This window comes from Anarrhichthys ocellatus, unplaced genomic scaffold (genome assembly GCF_004355925.1).
Source record: "Anarrhichthys ocellatus isolate YVR2014 unplaced genomic scaffold, GSC_Weel_1.0 scaffold40, whole genome shotgun sequence".
NCBI classification, from domain to species: domain Eukaryota; kingdom Metazoa; phylum Chordata; class Actinopteri; order Perciformes; family Anarhichadidae; genus Anarrhichthys; species Anarrhichthys ocellatus.
In genome coordinates, this window is record NW_022280070.1 from 428,190 (window position 1) to 449,120 (window position 20,931).

Sequence of the window (20,931 nt, forward strand, 5' to 3'; positions counted from 1 at the left end):
AATCAGGTCATCGCAGCTGATGAGCATATTGTCTGCATCCCTTTCATGGTGACAATGGTGGTGACACACTTAAATCCACCCCAAGTGTGAGCAGCACAACGAGTTGATTAGTTTGCGAGCGAGTGCCTGTCCGATGGTGGATGCTGGAGCGATGAGTAATTGATTTCAGTCTGGGGTCTAATCAAAATGCCGAGACGCTAATTAAAGTCAGAGAAGTTGTGTCCTTGCTCTCGGGCTTGGATGACCGCAGTGGAAAACAGTGGAGACATGTTCCGGCACACAAAGTGGGTCCTTGTGACCACAAGAACACGCACAGTTGCAAAAGTGACCCTTGTGTGTGGACGTGTCACTGAAATACTTTGAGATTTATGTGATGGATGAAATGTTTTGGTCCAAAAGGCATTCGAAACAAATGACGTCAAACCTCAACAGGGATTGATGAGCCTGGACAGCAAACCCTGTTGATGTCCAGGCTCATAATAACTGTGCACAAATGACATATATCAACGCAGTTTATTAGACGTCCGAAAAAAAGCACTGAGGATAAATAACACTATATGAGACGACCTTCATAAAAATACAGTGGGTCATACTGTATCACTAAATAACCAGTTCCTCTTTGAAATCTATTCCTCTTAAGTCTTGATCCCCCCCCACCCCACCCCACCCCCACATTCAATGGGCCTCTGGCTGAAGCTGGGCTGGTGGGAAAATGGGAATGTGGGTGATTAAGACTGGGCCTATATGACCTCCCAGCTAAAAATACGCTGTTTACTCAAGACCACTGCCAAGAAACTCTGGACTAGGCAGAGGGGAGAGGGAAGAAAAGTAATGTTTTGAAAAAAGGAGGAGGGGGGGGCGTGTCTGTGACAGGAAGTCTGAGTTTGTGACTGAAGGAGAGAGTGTTGATCAGCAAGACATTTTATGATTGAGAGTAAGTGACTTCTTAGCATGAAGTCACTCTGATGGTGTGACTTGGTGAATTCAAACTTTCTATATTTGCTATAGTGTTGTAAACACGGCCAGTTTGTGATGACTGGATGGTGGACAGACAGGCCGATAGACACTCAGACAGGCCAGTACCAGGGGCCCACTACCAAGCTTTTCATGCAAACATCCACATGGTTCGTGCATGCTCACACTCTCTCTCTCGCACACACACATAAATTCACACACGTGAAATATATTCTGAAACATTGGTCTCTTTCAAACATTGCAGCCTGGTAGCAACACCAAAAAAAAAAAAAAAAAAGCCCGTATAAAAATGTCAAAGCAGACGGGGGGCTAATGTGAAAGAGGACTGAGCAAATGGTGAGACAGGGAGATGGAGAAGTTCTCAAGTGTTGGCGTTCCTTCTGGTACAGTTAGTGCTCTGTTCTTTGCCCCGGCAGCTACGACATGAGAAGGAACTTAAGAGTCAGGAAAGCTTGTCAGGGATTGAAAAAAAAGCGATGATGTAAGACAGATTTGAGTGTGAGCACAGCAGGAGGGAGCATGCTGCTTGGGACTTTGTGCTGACTGAGAGACAGACTGAGACCATGTGCCCCCCGCCTGCAGAGATACAGTGGGTACGGAAAGTATTCAGACCCCTTTAAATTGTTCACTCTTTGTTTCATTGCAGCCATTTGCTAAAATCAAAAAAGTTCATTTTATTTCTCATTAATGTACACTCAGCACCCCATCTTGACAGAAAAAAACAGAAATGTAGAAATTTTTGCAAATTTATTAAAAAAGAAAAACTGAAATATCACATGGTCATAAGTATTCAGACCCTTTGCTGTGACACTCATATTTAACTCACATGCTGTCCATTTCTTCTGATCCTCCTTGAGATGGTTCTACTCCTTCATTGGAGTCCAGCTGTGTTTAATTAAACTGATTGGACTTGATTAGGAAAGGCACACACCTGTCTATATAAGACCTTACAGCTCACAGTGCATGTCAGAGCAAATGAGAATCATGAGGTCGAAGGAACTGCCCAAGGAGCTCAGAGACAGAATTGTGGCAAGGCACAGATCTGGCCAAGTTTACAAAAGAATTTCTGCAGCACTCAAGGTTCCTAAGAGCACAGTGGCCTCCATAATCCTTAAATGGAAGAAGTTTGGGACGACCAGAACTCTTCCTAGACCTGGCTGTCCAGCCAAACTGAGCAATCGTGGAAGAAGAGCCTTGGTGAGAGAGGTAAAGAAGAACCCAAAGATCACTGTGGCTGAGCTCCAGAGATGCAGTAGGGAGATGGGAGACAGTTCCACAAAGTCAACTATCACTGCAGCCCTCCACCAGTCGGGGCTTTATGGTAGAGTGGCCCGACGGAAGCCTCTCCTCAGTGCAAGACATATGAAAGCCCGCATAGAGTTTGCCAAAAAACACAGGAAGGACTCCCAGACTATGAGAAATAAGATTCTCTGGTCTGACGAGACCAAGATTGAACTTTTTGGCGTTAATTCTAAGCGGTATGTGTGGAGAAAACCAGGCACTGCTCATCACCTGCCCAATACAATCTCAACAGTGAAACATGGTGGTGGCAGCATCATGCTATGGGGGTGTTTTTCAGCTGCAGGGACAGGACGACTGGTTGCAATTGAAGGAAAGATGAATGCGGCCAAGTACAGAGATATCCTGGAACAAAAACCTCTTCCAGAGTGCTCTGGACCTCAGACTGGGCCGAAGGTTCACCTTCCAACAAGACAATGACCCTAAGCACACAGCTAAAATAACAAAGGAGTGGCTTCGGAACAACTCTGTGACCATTCTTGACTGGCCCAGCCAGAGCCCTGACCTAAACCCAATTGAGCATCTCTGGAGAGACCTGAAAATGGCTGTCCACCAACGTTCACCATCCAACCTGACGGAACTGGAGAGGATCTGCAAGGAAGAATGGCAGAGGATCCCCAAATCCAGGTGTGAAAAACTTGTTGCATCATTCCCAAGAAGGCTCATGGCTGTACTAGCTCAAAAGGGTGCTTCTACTCAATACTGAGCAAAGGGTCTGAATACTTATGACCATGTGATATTTCAGTTTTTCTTTTTTAATACATTTGCAAAAATTTCTACATTTCTGTTTTTTCTGTCAAGATGGGGTGCTGAGTGTACATTAATGAGAAATAAAATGAACTTTTTTGATTTTAGCAAATGGCTGCAATGAAACAAAGAGTGAAAAATTTAAAGGGGTCACACCCTCCGTAAGCTGCCTGCGACTGGTCAGAGCAAACACACAACATATCTATTACTCCTAACATAGGCCAAACTAATATTATCATTTGAAAACCGGGTTTTCCAACCTTTCCAGATCTGTGTCTACAGTAAGGCTTGGTAATCTTTTTCAAAAACATTTTTTCTTATATTTGTTGAAATTCTCTTTTACAACCCGACAACGATCAAAAATTCAAATGCCCTGACAAAAAAAAAAAATATATATATATATCTGATCCCGTCCAATCATTTAATTTGGCTCATTTCAAACTTCACGTTGCAGTTTCTGGATTCACAAATGACAGAATGCATACCTGCAGAACCATGTCAGGTTAGTTATTAAAGCCAAGTCCAATCTCTCGAAGCTAATGGAGTCCATCGTCAGTTATCACAATAATAAAAGTATATCTTGTAAAAGCACATATTTAAAAAGAAAAATGGACAAAACTTTCCACCTTGTTACTGAAAATGTACACTGGCATGCTCTGTGTCACTTTTCTTTTTTAATGACATCAATATGTTTTGATAGCATGCGTCTATGTGTAATAACTCTTATTTTATGAGGACAAATAATGAATAGAGTTGCCTGTGCATGTGCCCTGTAGCTATGTTTGTGTTATACAAATCCTCTTAGAAGCCTAAAAATGCATAACACAGACAAATTATGGTAAGGTTCAAAATTGAACGTGACACAATGTGAGCATACATGTATACAAAATACATTGTTGATACTCAATTATAACTAGGTATTCTGGGTGAGCCCTGAAATGCCTCACACTCGCATGCGTCTGTAACCGACCACTCAGAAGCTGGCCCATCTCCTATCCCTAACCACATCATGCTGGCAGCACGATGAATTCTCCAAGCATTACCATATTAACCTCAGTCTAGTATAGGACAAACATAAATCCCTCCAATTCATCACAATCACAGCTGGGCCGTTATTCAAACTAATAGTTGAGCTGCCCTGTCTGTTACATGAGACTATAGATGAAAGGATAATGGAACCATTTGCTACGTCACAATGCCCGACTTGTAAGAGCTTGGCTTTCCCTCCGTGCAGCTGAACTTCTGGGCGTGTCCAGTCATCGGCCAGGTAATGACCACGCATTACACTCTTTAATCTCTGCACTCAGTGTGATAATTACAGCCAGGCGTTTAACACACTCCCTTCAAAACCAGTAGTTAATTAGGCCATGTGGCCCGGGGCCACCTCCACTATAATGTAGAGGTGACACACATCCGAGTCACACCTCTTCTAGGAGTGGTGCTAAGGTAGGACTCAGTTGCCCTGTTCGTAAGCCTGCCTCCCTTCTTCCCTTCCTTCTTTCCCTCAAGCCTCGAGAGACAGCTACTCCTGTTCTGTAAAACAGCGACAAAACGTCACATCTTCTGCTCCCTTGCCCACGTCCTGATGCAGCTCTTCTCTTGCTGAGTATTGTTGCAGACCCTTGTCTATTCATATTTGGTGTGTGTGAGACAGTCTCACAAGTCGAGCTTTGTGACTCATTGCCTGTGAGTCGGCAGATGTACAGGAGAGATTGCAGATGAGGGAAGTGTGTGTGGGGGGGGGGGGGGGGGGGGGGGGGGGGGGCGATAAGGGCATGATGCCAGCGACAGAGTGGAGCAGAGCCTGGCTACATCACTGTCTGAGATCACGACCCTTCACTAATAGTCTGGATCTAGCCCTCCATGAATTACTCCCTTCATTGGCACTAGCATCCACTTGTCAACCACATGACCATTTGAATTTCATTATTGACGAGACGCATGGTGGTTCCTTGTAACAAGCAGTTCGAGTATACAGACTTCTAACTAACAAAGTGAGTGAATTTGTGAATTTGATGTGAATCTGGAAGCCGGACAGAGTTAACCTATAATTGATCACAACGTTCTAGGTTGAAGATCGACATACGATTGGCCAATGTGGCCCGCAAGCAGCCGAGTCAACCTTTGAATGGCAAATCAAACAGTCAAGAGGTTAACGAGTGAAGACCGACAGCGGCATAATCCATAAGCAATCAAAGCACCACTGCGGCTGGGAAACGTCATCCGAGCAAGCTCAAAATGACAATATATAATGTCAATATACATGCGAGTCTGCAAACGCTTGTATTGTGTGCACACACGCGAGCTTGGCGGTGGATTTGTGGTGAGGCACATGTGGCATGAGGAGAGCCCCGTGAGAGGAAACACACAGTGCAGATGAAGTGAAAAATCAAGTGATTAGCCTGTACTTACACATGTGCCTGCCAGGTGATACAGAACTCCCCGGCACTCAGAGGAAGTATACGAGCAAAATGAGGAACCATTACTTCCTAAAATTCAGGTTAAAAAAAATCAGTTTCTTTTTCTCCTTACCCGTTTGTTCCATTGGCTGTGAGAGTTGGTTGAGAAACAGTCACTTCAGCTGGACTCTGTCAACAGAAGAGAGAGAGAATAGGGTAAATACACGATAATGCAACACGAACAGCATGTCTGTCCTTAGAGCTAGTCAACAGGTTGGAGTGATCCCTCAATAGTTTGCCTTCAGGGGCCATGCTACAGTAGAGCGTGCAGCCGTTCCTGGCAGTCTCAGCACATAGCTGCTCTGTTCCTGCAATGCTTGGCTTTCACTTGCAAGGGGTGAGCTGGTGGGGAGAATTATGGCATTCAAAAACAGGCTCATTTAATGGAGGAGTGGGGAACAGAGGAATCATTTGTGTAATAACCCCGACCAGCAAATCCCAAAAGGCTTTTTATTCAGTCAAGTCATTCCTCTGAGAAGGTTGTGAACCTAAAAATAACCCTAGTCTTTGAGATTGCACTCCGAACAGGAACTGTTGCCTTCATCTTTTCTATCCACGTAAACAAGCAGGAAAGAAAAACAGCCCCTGGATTGTATAAAAACAGCACTTTGCGGGGTAAAAATGATGGTGTATTAATGTTAATTATCTGATGAACACAGCCACACGTCTGAAACATATTACGAGACTTGATCTCGACTGTAAGCCAGCTGCTCGTATCAAATCGCATTCCCTCTTTCTTGGGCGTCAGATTTGTAAGGAAACTGGGTTTAGCGCTTCTGCAGACTACAAATGGGGGCTGTCACTGGCAGACATGTAAAAATCTAATTTCATGCCGTGGAACAATTGACTTTTCATTCAAAGGCTCCCCTGTTAGGCAGAGGACAGGAAAGGGTGTTTCGCGGCGCTCAGGCCCCTGGATTCCCAAACCTGACCTTGGAAAACACCATCAAACATCAGAGCTTGCTGTGTGCAATTTGGACAGAATCCCTGGTGTGCAGGGCAGCACTGTGTGTCCTGACTTGTTGTCTCTGTGAGCCACAGCCTTGAGCCAGCTCCTGTGTCTGCCCCAGCCCAGCACAGGGGTGTTGGCCTATACCTGAAACTCTATCCAGGTCAGCTCTGGGCCCCTTACAGTTCACACACACCACACTTTACTACTGGGCAAACCAGCCTAAGTATAGCCCTTGCCCTGCAGACAAAGTCCACTGCTTCTTTTCGGATTGCTCACAAATATCAAAGAAAACATGAACTGCAAATGTAAAGGCTAGTATGGAGTCTGTGTTGTATTTATAAGGCAGATGGAATGAGATTTGACTAATGTTTAACTTAGGGTGAGGTAGTCTACTGTAAATGTCAAACCAGGCAGGCAAGAATAACTGAAGAGCGTCAGAAAGCGCCTTGTGAATGGAAGAGAGTGTTCATGGTAACGCTCCCTTAACCATAAACGATTTAACCAAGCCTACAGCCCCAGAGAAGAACATTCAGACAAGCAGCCATGACTGAAAACTACAAATCAATAATAATCACATCGACGACTGCAACGTGGTATATAAACTAATCAGAGGATCAATAAACTAATGGGTCAGAGAGATCAAGTTAGAATATTTCGAATAAGTCTCCACAAAACGTGCCGATTTAAAGAAAAATAGCTTTCCAATGGAGTTAATGGGCTGTGGAACGAGGATAGCGTGTGATGCAGAGCCCTGGCAAAAGCTTTCCCTTTGGACGGGAAGGGGATGAATCACTCCAGACTAGAGCAGAGCATGGAGGGAAAGAGGGAAAGATGCCGTGATGTGTTTGTTCCGAGGCAGACTTCCGCTCTCGCTCGCCCCCACCCCCATCTACTCTCTCTCTCTCCCTCTCTCTCTCCCCCTTCAGCTCTCCTGAGAGGCTGAGTAACCGGGAGGAAATGCTTGGGCTCAGCCAGTGTCGGCCTGAAGACCAGATGTGTGGCCTGGAGGTGGTGAGGCAGAGACGCAAACGGAAACCAAATATAACCCAGCGTACCGTGACACCTCTGAAGACAGAGGGCAGTAGCGGCGTTTAACAGGACCCGCTCCAAAAAGGCCGGACTGTGCCCATTTGTTCCAAGAAACAGGATGCAGTGCAGCACTCATGCCCACACTTACAGCTGTGCAGGCCTCAACACTCAGGCGGTGGTCGTTTATTGGTTAACGTGACTTAACGTTGGATGAGAACTGAATAAAGTTTCAGTGGAAACATGGAAAGAAGAGAGAATGACGGACGTCCTGTCCTAAAATGAGTTCCTTGCTGTCCCAACACTGGAGGCATTCAGATCAGTTTGACTGTTTGGGCAGCTGTTAGAGAGCAGTTTCTTTGAATGAGGACTGTAAACACGCAGTGAAATGGTTCTGACACGGCCCTGTGCTCTTGAGGGCCAAGCCTACACAAACGTCAGCACTGACTCATGGTTCCAACCTCAGTGAGAAAGAGTCCTGGCAAAGAACAAGGTGTCATCTATGGCTTGGGTGCTGTGGATGCTACGCATCGTGGCATTCTCTGGCATTCTCTGGCATTCTCTGGCAGCTTGTTGGAAAACAACGCAGGAGATGGTGGTAAAAGGTTTTGGATGTCTTGAGTGAGGGAGACTCCACCAGACCTGTGGGTTACTGTGGTCAACCCTGGCAGGAGCTGGAAAGAGGTCTACTAAATGGGGTATTTCAATGTTATGAAGCCCAAAAGACACACACACACACACACACACACACACACACACACACACACACACACACACACACCCAGGGCGGTCTGACCTGCTCTCTGAAAGTTTGGCTTCAGAAATGAAGCTCTCTGGTTAAACGATGGGACGTAGCCTTGAGGGGCTTTCCCTGGGACTCATTGTAGACCAACTTCAACCCTACGCCCCACCTCCTCCGTTGCCACCATGGAAAGCCAAACAGTATCAGTTGGATACGTATATATTTTGAGGGGCGGGGCTGTGAGGTGTGTAACAAATTGAGTTGTGTTAAGAGCTGATATTGGCTTTGCTTAGAATGGTTCAGCTGTGGTTTTAATTATTGGCTCAGCGTGAACTATTGACATATAATTACAACACCCAGCATGACACAGTGACACAGATCACAAGGAAACAGTATTCGAGGAAGTGGATTGATTGCCTGTACGCATCAGGGAATGAATAATCAATAACTTAAGAACACCTGGGTGGACTTAAAACACACATAAAAGACTTGGTGATCCAAAAGTGCAGTTTACTTTGGTTACTAGGCAAACAATAAATCAATAAAGTGGATCATTGAGAAGTAATCTGATAAACTGAACGGGGCTAACCTCGTGATAGATTACTAACAGACTGTTCCTCAAAGGGAAATACATCAATCACATTAACACAGGCAGACTATTATTTTATAGCTTTTTAATTCAATTTCATATTTATGAATATTTACGAGCAATCGTATCAATAGAACCAACACTAATCAGTGATGCAACACCACTGTGGGCCAGAGCCGCTCTAAAGACAGAGAAGCCTTATGAGCTTCACACGAGTCAGTTTTACACCGTCATACATAAGCAACGCCAACAATGACAGAGAAAGAAATTAAACCAGTCCAGAAATTTTGACCTGGCCTCAGGAATAACCGTTAAAATGCAGCAGCATCGTATGGGACTCATCTTCTAGAGATGCTAAAGGCGGGCCAGAACGCCATCCCTCAATCAACCTCAGAATCTCTTAGTTCAATAAACCAATGTTAAACCCAAGCCACCTAGAGGAGCATGATGCTTGCAGATGGAGCAAAAGTGGAATTTTTAATCCGGGATCAGGTATCCAGCAAAGTTACAGGAAAGGGAGATCTCTGCGTCTCACTTTAAAAAGGCCATCAGGCATCTCCACATGTTACTATGATCTCATATTGATCGGGAATACGGAGCGCAGTTTGGTTCCTTTGACCGCCAGTTGCCAGGCAGATGGTACAATTACGACCAAGACGGGGATGTTTGCCAAGAAGAAGAGTGCTACACACCATCACCTCTCTGGATACACCTGAGCAACATATATTTCTCTTATCTGGCAGGTGCTGGTATACGGTTAGATTTCTGTTGAGGCAATAACTGCGTAAAATGGATCTGTTCCCAAAGTTTTCATGCAAATCTCTGCGGTGTCAAACTTTGGTTGGTTGCAAGCAGACAAAGGGGGCCAGTGAAGAGATAAGCAGGCTGTGCAAGTTATGGCCCCAGCTGCTATTACTTTCATCTACAAGGCCTTGCTTTCAGTGCAGACTACCTATAGACCCATGACAGCATGTAACACATAATGCAAATTAAAACGCCAACATTCTGTTTATAAAGAGCGAGTCTTATGTGAGGAAAAGCACACAGCTCCAATAAATATTTAAAGGGTGGATTTTTTCAAAGAGACTGTACATAAAGTTCTGTACATTGGGTCAGGTCATACAGATAGAGCCTACCTCAATTGAAGGCAACAATGCCCCCTCACAAGTGGGTGGACAATGCTGAACTCTCTGTGCCTGATCAGATGACTAACATTACAGAGAAGACAAGGCCGCAGTCTTATTTGCGATTGAGCAGACGGAGGCCAAACAGACAGGATCACTTCAACACACTGGTTTTTTTTTTACAGCTTGCATCAGTGTGTGTGCGTGTGAGTGTGTGATTGCTCAATGTTGCCCAAGCCTCCAAGACTGTGCAAACCTAAACGTCAAGCTGGCCAGCAGCAGCAGCACATTTCTCTATCGTGCATCAGTAATAAAGGCTAGTATTTAACACGTTTATAACTCCCACAAACACACTTAACAGCTAACATGTGAGCACTGTAGCTTGCAACTTCAAAATATTGGCAGAAAAAAAAAGTTTACATTTCTTGTAATACCTTTAACCAAAAGTTATCATTCATATTAAGAAGTGAAACCATATCCGTTTGCACAAAACTGAAATTATGCTCCTGAAGCTGAGCCCGCTTTAGAAAAAGTGCAAGTTGTACAGGGCAGTTTTACAGCCAGTATTTATCATTCAATACAACTATGCTATGAACTGTGTCGCTAAAGTATTCATGCACAGGAGTTGTAGTCTAGTGCAGGTGGAGATTTTTATTTTTTTTTCTTTACCCGTCCATTGGGAGTCACGTCCTCCTTGTTGCGCAATTCAAAAGACTCTTCCTCCTCTTTCTCCCCATAGTCTCGTCCGAGCAAACTGAAGCCCTGCCTGCAGCACAGAAACCAGCAAAATCCTTGCAAAGGCATTCAAATGAGGTTAAGTGTGTCGTCTTCTGCTATCCAGGTCGGTGAATTCAACATTCACCGTGCTGTCTCGGCCGCAAGTAACTCCAAGAGCCGCGTGAGAGCATACAGGACAGCCTCTCCATAGATATCCAGCGAGGAGGATGAAGGGTAGCATAAGCTGACTCTCTCCTGTCTGTCAGAGATAGTCTAGGAACTGTACATGACAGCAGTCTTACTCCAGCAAAAACCAACAGAGAACCGGTTCAAGGAAAATCCACCCCAGGACTCCCTCGCTCAGGACACCTTTGCTGTCCCTGTTTGAACAACTTCACACGGCCAAAGTACACCGAAAACAAATGTAGTTTCCAAAACTGCCACTATGGGTTGAAAATGCATCAAGTTGAAGGCGCCTGACAAACGCGCCGATGCTGATGTAAGCGTTTTATGAATGGATATGGTGAGAAACGTATAAAACGCGTACCTCTGCAAAGGACTGACTTGTCTGACTTCTGAGCTTGAACAAAAGCGTGCTGCAGCTGGGACAGGACAGTGTGGGAGGAGAGACCACGCCCCCCCCCGGCCTCACGTTTAAACTGTGATTGGCTAAGCACAGACACTCCTCGGAATGACACGCCCCTGACACACGCCCCTCCACACTGACAAAGCGTCACATGTCCTGTATTACAGTAGACGTTAGTAATCATATCACCCGGAACACCTGATATTCACAGACACGACTGTTTGCTCATTAGTAAGGATATTTTTTTAACCACTGCTGTAGTATTCACACAGGGAGTTATTTTAATTAATTTATACAATAAAAATGAAGACTAAAAAAAATCACTTTATTGCACTTCATAGTGAAGTATTATTAATTAAGTATTAACATTATGGAGAAGCATTTATATCATTTATTCAAGTAAAAGTAGCAATACTACACTTGATTACAAGTAAAACCTGCATTCAAAATGATGTTTCACTCAGAAGCTTGTAAATATGAAGTAGTATTTTTATGCAGAATGTTACCCGTCAGTGTTATTTCATTATTGTGCTATTGGATCAGTGCTTCAACGCAGTAGCTGGTTACTTTACTTGTTGATCACATGTGTATTTGTTAATTGTGTATTACAGTACTTGAGTAATGTATTTAGTTACTTTCCACCACTACATCAAATATTCCCTTTTACTGTCAGATATTTGACATGGTAGATTTGTAAAGTGTTACAGCCTACTATACTTTGCTTATACTTACTCTAAATCAATCTACATCAGTAGTGAGTGAACCGTACGGCATGACTGACTGACTTTAAAACAAACTTTATTTGAAGGGGAGATCAGATATGACCGTGTCACAATATCACTAATTAACTCCAGTATTTTGGTTACAGCTCTTTCATGCTCCCTCTTTATTTTTTCTGCATATCTTACTCTTTCTCGTACTTTACTTTTTCTTTCAAATACACACACACATGCATGCACACACTCCTCCCCCACTCATTCCTCTTTCACTTTGCTGAACAGTCTACAAAGATACGGCAGTAGGAGGTAGGAGGACTGGTGCTAAATCCAGACACGTGATATATCCAAACCCTTGTATATGCAGCCCCCTCGGCGCGCATGCTTATTTCTCCCTTAATATCCTTTCATTTCCCCTTTTCTGTTCTGTGCTAACTCCCCCACACACATCTCAGTCAGCTGGCTTTAACTCGTTCCTCACCGAAAATAGCTCTTAGCTGCTGGTCCTCCCACTTTAGCTTGATGGATATACGCTCCTCTGATTCACTTATCCCCACAAAACACACACACACACACACACACACAAACACTATATGTTTTAGCCGTGTGCATGCATAAGCACAGTGCCCCTTCAGATACTTTTAACCCTTATCCATACTGGTTCCCTGAGGGCTTTGTAAATCAATAAGAAGCCTCATGGCTGCACCTTTTCAGCTGGGGTGTACTCAGCATTATGGGCAGTAATCCTGACTGCCCCTCACCCCATCTGAGCAACACTCAGACACTTTCAAGTAACAAACACACTGCCCCACATTTCAACCAGTCTAATGGTTACATGAGAGGACAGAAGGCTATCTGCACCACTGAATATAATCTACTTTATTTTAGTTTCCTTTTCTTTTGCGATGTATACATTACAAAAGACCTTGCGCATATTCATATGCAAGAGATAATATTTTCTCAACTCTTTTCTTGAAAGTACAGCCGCCCTGCCCCCTCTGCCTGTATCCACTCTGCAGTATCTCTCTCGAGGCCAGATCCTCCCTGTCCTCCCCCATATCCAAAAACAATACGTTGAGGGCCCCTGCTTCCACAGACCTGGAGGAACATGTGTTTTATTTTTAGAACTCACTCCCTCAGCCCACTAGTAAAGTAAAAAAAAAAGAGAAAAGCCCTCCCTCCACATGGTTTGTGAAAGAGCTGTAGTCAAATACAAATAGCATATCAGCAGTACAATCCTAAAAAAGCAGTAAAAACCATCACCGTCTGCGATTGCCTTTTTATCATTTATCGAGAAAAGAAACAACAAATGATATTCTCCTAGTTTAGTCAACTTATAAACTCTCCCCTAGTCTTTCAGTCGTGTTCACTGTCTTCCTCTTCCCCCACCTCTGTCCTTCTCCTCCCCTCTTTCCAGGAGATGACACATGACTCTCCCTATTAACACACACACACACACACACACACACACACACACACACACACACACACACACACACACACACACACACACACACACACATTTGGATACACGCAAGATAACCTGATACAGTGTGTCAGGTTGAGGCACCAGATCAGGAGAAGGGCAAATGATTTGGTTGGGCTCCCAGAACACAAACCTGGATAGACTCAAGCCACATGAGAGGAAAGTGTGAATCTGAAATACAAGAATAGTTATTTGAAGGCCTATAACATGATGGGGATGTGGATGCTGGATGTGGTGGAGCTGTGAAATCCGGGCAAATATCTACAACGAGTGAAACAGTAGGAATAAGGTTATATTTCTTGTTGACATTACTCTTTTGCTTTTGATATCTTAACTGCGGTGTTAATGCAACTTTGTCCTTTATCTTTTCTCTTTTTTTTTTTTTTATCTCTGGCTGGTCCTACCCACATCCTGCCTGCCACTCCTCACAACACTGCTTGTTGAAAATAGCGTGTGGGGTTTTCAACGGAGACGTAGAGTAGACACAAGTTGCACATGTCAACTTGATCGGAGACAGAGCAGAGCAGTGCACTGTTCCCTCCTTTCTCTCTCTCTCTCTCTCTCTCTCTCTCTCTCTCTCTGTCTCTCCCTCTTTCCCCTTTTGAGTTTCTTCCTGCGGGATCCTGTTTCACTGCAGCCCACATCGCAGCCACACTCTTATGTTGGTGAACCAGATTGATTGTCAACAGAGAGGGATATGAAATGTAGTCCGCCGAGGAGCTCCCTGCATGGTTCACATTTGGGTGGCTGTGTGTTACGTTTTTCTTTCTTGTGTTCTCTGGGTGATGATTGATCACATCTTGTGATATGTTTGAATAGTACTGTGGCATTTTTTGCGTTTCAGGTTCTATTTGAAACTGGGCCTCCAATGTGGTCTGCTGGCACATACTATAGAAATCAATAACAAGCTCTGTGTCTGTTCAAAGACAGCTGCTCTGTCTTTGGTGATCTACACAAGTTACTCTTCAGAAGACCGGTCCAAGGTCAGAGTTTATCTGACAACCCCAAACTAAGGATTTAGGATGGGGACTAACCTCCGGCAACCCCTCACCCAAGACCCAGACAGGATTTCCTCCCCGCTGTGTCCAGCGTTGGACTTAACCCTCATCCTACAAGAAGGATTGTGGCCGACCCCTCTCACACTGGACATAAACAGTTCGAGCCCCTTCCATCTGGCAGGAGGCTGCGGTCCATCAGGACCAAGACCTCACGCCACATGAACAGTTTTTTTCCCATCTGCAGTTGGGTTTATCAACAAAGCCCCACTGACTCCGTCATCCCCGGGACAATTTCCTACCGGTACACTCCCCGCCACATTCTATATTTAAATACACTTGACACTTTTACATTACACTTACATTATACTTGCGTTTGAAGAACTGTTATCTGTTTGTTTGTGCACTATATTATATTGTAAATTTCAATATGTTTCTATTTTTTGCACTGTATTGATTGTTTAATGTTATGCACCACCCACCATGTCAAATTCCTTCTATGTGCAACATACCGTGGCAAATAAACGGTTCTGATTCTGATTCCTGCAGTGCCACCCCCCCCCCCCCCCCTTTACCACCAGCCCAGTGTGTTTAGGTCCAGCAGAGATTTAGGCTTTGGGTTAGTGAACAGAGGACTGCTGTTTGACAGCTGTTGGCCCGCGTAATGGGATAGGGCTGCTGTGGAGCCCTTTAACTACTGCACCACTTGACCTGAAGTTCCCACTGTGAAACATCCAGCTGTGGATGTGGATCGTTTGTGACGGACAGGCTTCATCTAATTAAATTAATTATAAATAAATTGGAAAGATCTGCTTTCACCTGCACACACACGAGTCAGACTCTTGTTACAAGATTAATAAAAAAGATTGTTCGGCACACAGCTGAGTTCCCATCGCTACCTTGTCAAGGAACTTTGGTCTTCCTGTCTTACTGTTCCTCAGGAGCAGTGTTTAGCAGTATCAGGGACAACACAGGGAGTTGTTTCTAACCCTGTGGGCACATCTGTTCCTGGAGACTGTGTGGCACACAGGCTGGTGTCAAGGAAAGGCCAGGCTGGAGAAAACATTCCCAGCTTCAACTTCTGACCCTCTCGCCCCATTTAACCCCTCGCATTCCCCTTCCCCTCCTCACTCGGGTTCATTACAGTAACCCTTAATGCTCCAGACTCTTGCACACTGACTCAGTCTGTCAACGCATAAACTGCCTGCAGAACTTGTGTAATGGATGAATAATTGTGTTGGAAAGAGGCATCTCAGGTTTTAAGAGACTAGGTGATATTCTATAGGCATTTGTCTTGGCTACCATTAGACTATGGATCCATTATTGGCCGCATGTTACAGCACCAAGCTATTTTTCTACCACACTGGAAAAAAACACAAGCAGTGACATAGTCTTTGCAAGTGATGTTTGTTTAGAGCAGCTGTTGGTGGGCAGCAACTTGAAAATGTCAAAGAAACACGTCATATCATCACTCTTTAAAAAGATTTAAGCCTGGCAATACCATCCATTAAATTCATGTTGTTACATAATTCAGATTATTCATAGCTCTGCACCACAATTCATTTGAAAAGCAGACATTCCTCAGCATGGGGGAAAATGAAAATAAGAGGAGCCTCGTTATCTGTAACCGTCATCAAAAGCCAAGTAAGGAGGAGTTGTACTGGAATCAGAGAGGCAGAGAGAAACATGGGGGATTGATGGCAATGGATAGTCAACCAGAGCAGATAATAAACCAGGAGAGCTGAGACTAAAGCTCGCAGAGGAGACACAACAACTTACAACTCAAACAAACGGCAGAAATATGCCCTCATGTTGTCTGGTATTTTCACATCAAAGAGGAAATACAACAAAGACAGATAGGCTTCCCCCAAACACCAGTGCACAATAAGTCCTCTTATTTCTAGTGAAGGATTTCTTTAAAGGAAGTGAACAATCAAGTTGGCCCGTTCTTATTCCTGTTAATTTTCCTTGATTTTAAGGAAACTTGGAGTATCATCACATACTTTAGGCAGTTTACAATTAACTTGTGGTGTTTGAGATGGTTAATGGTTGTGGTACTGTAGGTTTTAACGTTGAACGTGAGTGCGAGGGAGATAACTTATTGACAGTTAGGGAGGCTGGGCAGAGAGCCAAAGTCCTTCAGCTATTTTTAGGATGCTGACTGTGTGAAAGTATGCCGAATACATATCGATGAAACATTGCCAAAATCTGAACCTGTGAGGGATTAGAGGTGTCTGTGTGCACTTGCATTTATAAATGTGCACAAGGGTTCTTTTGCACGGAAGCACATGCATACATCCGGAGCTAAGAATGTAAAACTGGGCGCATGTATCCAATTCATGGCGAAGAATGTGTGTTGGATTTTCACCACGGAGAACTACTGAAAGATGGACATGTCAAAAGGATTTGTGGAATCATTGGAAACGGTCTGCTATTTGTGAGGGAGTCTAGCCCTGTGCGCCTGTGCTCGGTCTCGCTCTTGTTTCCTGTGTTTAGATATCAGCCTTGAGAGTAGCTCTTAGCAGTACAAGCAGTGTAATTACTGAATATGGAAAAAGTGCCCACTGCTTTACCTCAGTCTGGGCAGCAGCCCTTCACAGAGTAACTGAGTAAACGGCTATTCCTTTGGTCCAATTTGCGAGTGTGTATCTGAGTGTCTTTACAGGGAAACCCACCCTAAAACATAATTGCGCAATCCTGTGATCTTCCACATTTAAAACATTATTGTATACAGGAACTCTCAAGGCAAGAATGAAGAAAACCAAGGCGCCAGTGACAATGATCGGGAAGCTAATCTTCTGCACAATGACCTGTCTTATTTGATTTTTTTTTTTACACTTCAATTAGTTTGGTTCAAAAGTTCAAAAAAGTTCTGTCATGTATAGTGGCAGGAAATCATCAAACACAATGGGACACTGCACACAATGGAACTCTGCCATTCATAGTTAATAGGTTTGCTTGAGAGACTATAAAGGAGATGGAGCCTTCCAGGCATTTTTAGTTTCATTCAAAGTAGATCGAGAGCCAGGATGGACAAAAGATTTTAAAATCTAATCGACCTATAAGTGAATCTCATGCACCTACAACACTCTTGCATTGGTAGATATACCAATTCATAGCCTTTGTATGAATGCATTAAGGTGTTGTAAACATTCCTTTATTGAACTGCTATTTTCTCACATTAGCCCACACATGTCACAACACATTAGCTCACACATGTCACAACTATGCTTATTGGCTAAAAGGTAACAACTAGGGCTGTGAATAGACAAAAAAAGAAATAGTGTTGCACCTTCTAGATGAGCAGCGTTTTCATCTCAGATAACCAGTCATGCAGACCCTTGCAAAAATAAAAAGTGAAACTGTTATCCCACACTTTACTCTGCACTCCAGGTCAACATTATATAGCATGTCAACAAAGTGTGTTCAATCTGGATGTGTTTAGAAAAAAACACACATACACATGAATTGTGTATATGTGTGTGTTTGCCTGTGTGTTGTCACATGTTTCCTTTAGGACTTGATCCAGGCTGTTGCTAGGTGCAGTGACCTCCAAGAACATTCATGGATGCAGAGGGTGAACCCTGCAAGGAGCGGGGCTGCATTTTTTTCCTGCACCCCCCCCCCCCCCCCCCCCACCTCAAACACACATCCTGACTCACACACTGTACACCACAAACTCCCCATGGGCTTGGCCTGTTCACCAGTGGTTCATCATAAGGCCCAATGTCCACTCCAACCACAAACTAATGAGCTCTTGTTCTCTTTTTGACCAGAGGAAGCAGAGGAGTTTATGATTTTACGAGGTCAGATATTTCAGTCCTTTTGAAGAAAGGATTATGTATGACATCATTGCAAACTGGTCTTAAACACTTAGTTCCTACACTACAACTGTTGGAAGAAGTAGGTCTCCCCTCCATTAGCTGTATGGATCACTGCCCTCCTGATGCCTTAACACCTCCCCCGTTAGTGGAGTGGGGTCCAACCTGGAGAGGACAAGAAGTTCTCTTGCCTTGCTGCCAAAGGTCCTTTACTCCGAGGAACTGAGCTGGGGAGGGGAAAGACACAGTTTGCATGTCTGGCCAAATATTTCAGTGTGTGTGTTTGTGTGTGCATAACACAGTACACTGCAGAAATGAGCCAGCAGAACTTCTAGGCATGCTTGCAAACTTGAAAAAAACTCTTGTCCAAGTTAATTTGTACAACTTCTCAGTGTCCTCTGATAACTGAATGAGAGAACCAGCACAAACACAGAAACATTGCTGTTTATCCAACATGGACACCTTCATGCTCCGTCACTTGGCGTGACCTTTTTCATCCTCACTCATCGTCCTCCCAGCTGCTACTGTCATTTGCTACAGTCAGCAGTTCACATCAAACAAAGCCCAAGGCAGAGCAATAAAAGAGAGAAGACAGTGGGCAAACAAACTGGGAGGCAGACTAAATAACTGTGGCTTGTCTGCTGTGTGAGGGAAACACAAACCAGTGGTGTGTGTGTGTGTGTCACTGGCTGTGGCTCTTCTGTGTGTGTGCTCGTGTTGGCAGCAAACACGAGAAACAAAAGTGTCTCAGCTCCATGCATCTCCACTACGTCGCAGCTGTTTTTGGTATTTATACTTAATGCAGGTGTCAGTGCCGTAGTCTTTGTGGAGCTGTCACTGTGCATATATCTTCTCTGTGGATGAATCGACTTCAGTCACAGCAAAGGGTGTCATAACTTGTACTTCAACACACATCACTTTGGTTGTTTTAAAACACAGTAAAGTGAAATCTGATGAGAGCTTAGATGGCTTACAGACTCTGCTGCTGTGTTGGCCAGCCACACACAAAGGAACAACCTTTCGAACTGGATGGAGGACACAGATCTCTTCCTGCTACATCTCCGATATTATCATATAGAATAAACAACGCTTTATGTTGAAGTGATTTAGACAATAATGCAAAATATATAGATTACAAGATGGGTAAACCCAGATTAAAACAGCAAAAATGAAATGTTTTGAGAGTGGTATTCATTGTTTTCATATACCTCTAATCAAGAAAGCAAATAAACATATTTCCCAAAATGTCAAACTATTCCTTAAAGCAGATACTTAGCAGAAGTTCGTTTTAAATCTGTTACTTTTTCTTTACAATTTTTTTGTTGTTTTCAATTTTTTGCTGCTTTGTTTTTAAGTCTGTTATTTGTGCCTTAATGTGTGAAACTTTTGTGCCGTCTTGGCCGGGACATTCTTGGAAAATAGATTTTAAATCTCATCCTGGATAAATAAAGGTTAGAAGAAATAAAGTTAAAAAGCAACTGTCTCTTGGTTTTGTAACATTCCCATCACCCCCGGTCTGTGTCCTAAACTAAGTTTGTTTGTTTGTCCACTCTGAAGAGTGAGTGCTGGAACAGGTTGCAGCAGCTGTCTTGGACACACCAGTTGAGCTGACACTGGGGGTAGATTTTCAGAGGTGGGATCCCAGTCTAGGCTTATTTTCAGATTGGCCCTCACCAGCAGGAGGTCATACCATTGTATTGACACCTGGGGGGCAGCTGCTTTAATACCCCTGTTTACAGCAGATCACCTGCCAGTATGCAGGGAAATCAGGTTCCCATAGGTGGTAGCCAAAATAAACACCTGTCTTAGAGTCCAACTGCAATACAATCCTGCTGAATTCCCCATTTTCTAACACCCATTTTCAAACCAACGACCGTCAGCGTTACTCACTACTGTTTTGTGTTTGACACATCAGGAAACACATAAATACAGCCAGTGCTCACCACACAAAACTTGACAGATTCCTTCATCCATCTTCATGACAAGTAGCATTCAGCCATGACAACACATCAGCAACACTATCTCTTGGAAACATCTGGGCGTGAGTCATAACTTGACCCCTGTTTGTGAGTGTGTACTGGTGGTTGTGGGCTTGGCTGTTTATGCCAATGTGTGAGACTGCTAAGTGTTAATGTGTGTTTTCGTGCTCGTACCCTCAGCACATGTCCCTATGCAGTGTAGCCTACAGTGGCACCCCCATGGAAAAACACACACAATGCTCATGGGGGCAAACCAAAGTACAATCTGATCCCACAAAAACAAATACCTGTGAGAAACAAGGCTCCACCTTCGAGTTTGTTTGTGCATGTGTGGGTTTCTAAAAGAAGTCAGATGAAGATAGAGTGTGACCTGTGTGTGTGTGTCTGTGTGTCAATTAGTTTAAAGTGGAATAAAAACAGCAGTAGATCGTAGCTCTTGGTGCATATGCATATTTTCAGCTTTGTTTCGGTAACTCGCAAATGGCTCATTTGGCTGGTAAATGATCTGTCCTATTTTCCTGTTGGACTTATTTCTTAACCCAAACAACTTTATTCATTTGTAGTTAAAGGTGCAGGGGCCGAGATTGGGTGATGGTGCTAGCGGGGCTAAAAGTGCAAACTACGGTGAAAGTGCTGACAGAGGTAATAGTGTTTACCTGGGGGGGGGGGCACGAACATGCGCTAGAAGCACCCGCAGCCAGTCCGGCCATGTATACAA

At 44.0% G+C, this 20,931-nt stretch overlaps 1 protein-coding gene across 3 annotated transcripts in view; it reads right to left on the minus strand.

Moving 5' to 3' along the window:
* The window catches only part of plekhh3 (pleckstrin homology, MyTH4 and FERM domain containing H3), a 31,664-nt gene extending 20,460 nt beyond the window's left edge, over window positions 1-11,204 (minus strand). For 2 of the 3 annotated variants that reach the window (XM_031867707.1, XM_031867706.1), the window contains exons 1-2: window positions 10,583-11,204; window positions 5,554-5,609 (exon numbers count right to left, since the gene is read on the minus strand). In XM_031867707.1, the coding sequence (XP_031723567.1) occupies window positions 5,554-5,609; window positions 10,583-10,717 (191 nt within the window). In that variant the 5' untranslated portion in view covers window positions 10,718-11,204. The other variant, XM_031867708.1, reaches the window with a different exon arrangement.
* Between the last annotated feature and the right edge of the window lie 9,727 nt (window positions 11,205-20,931).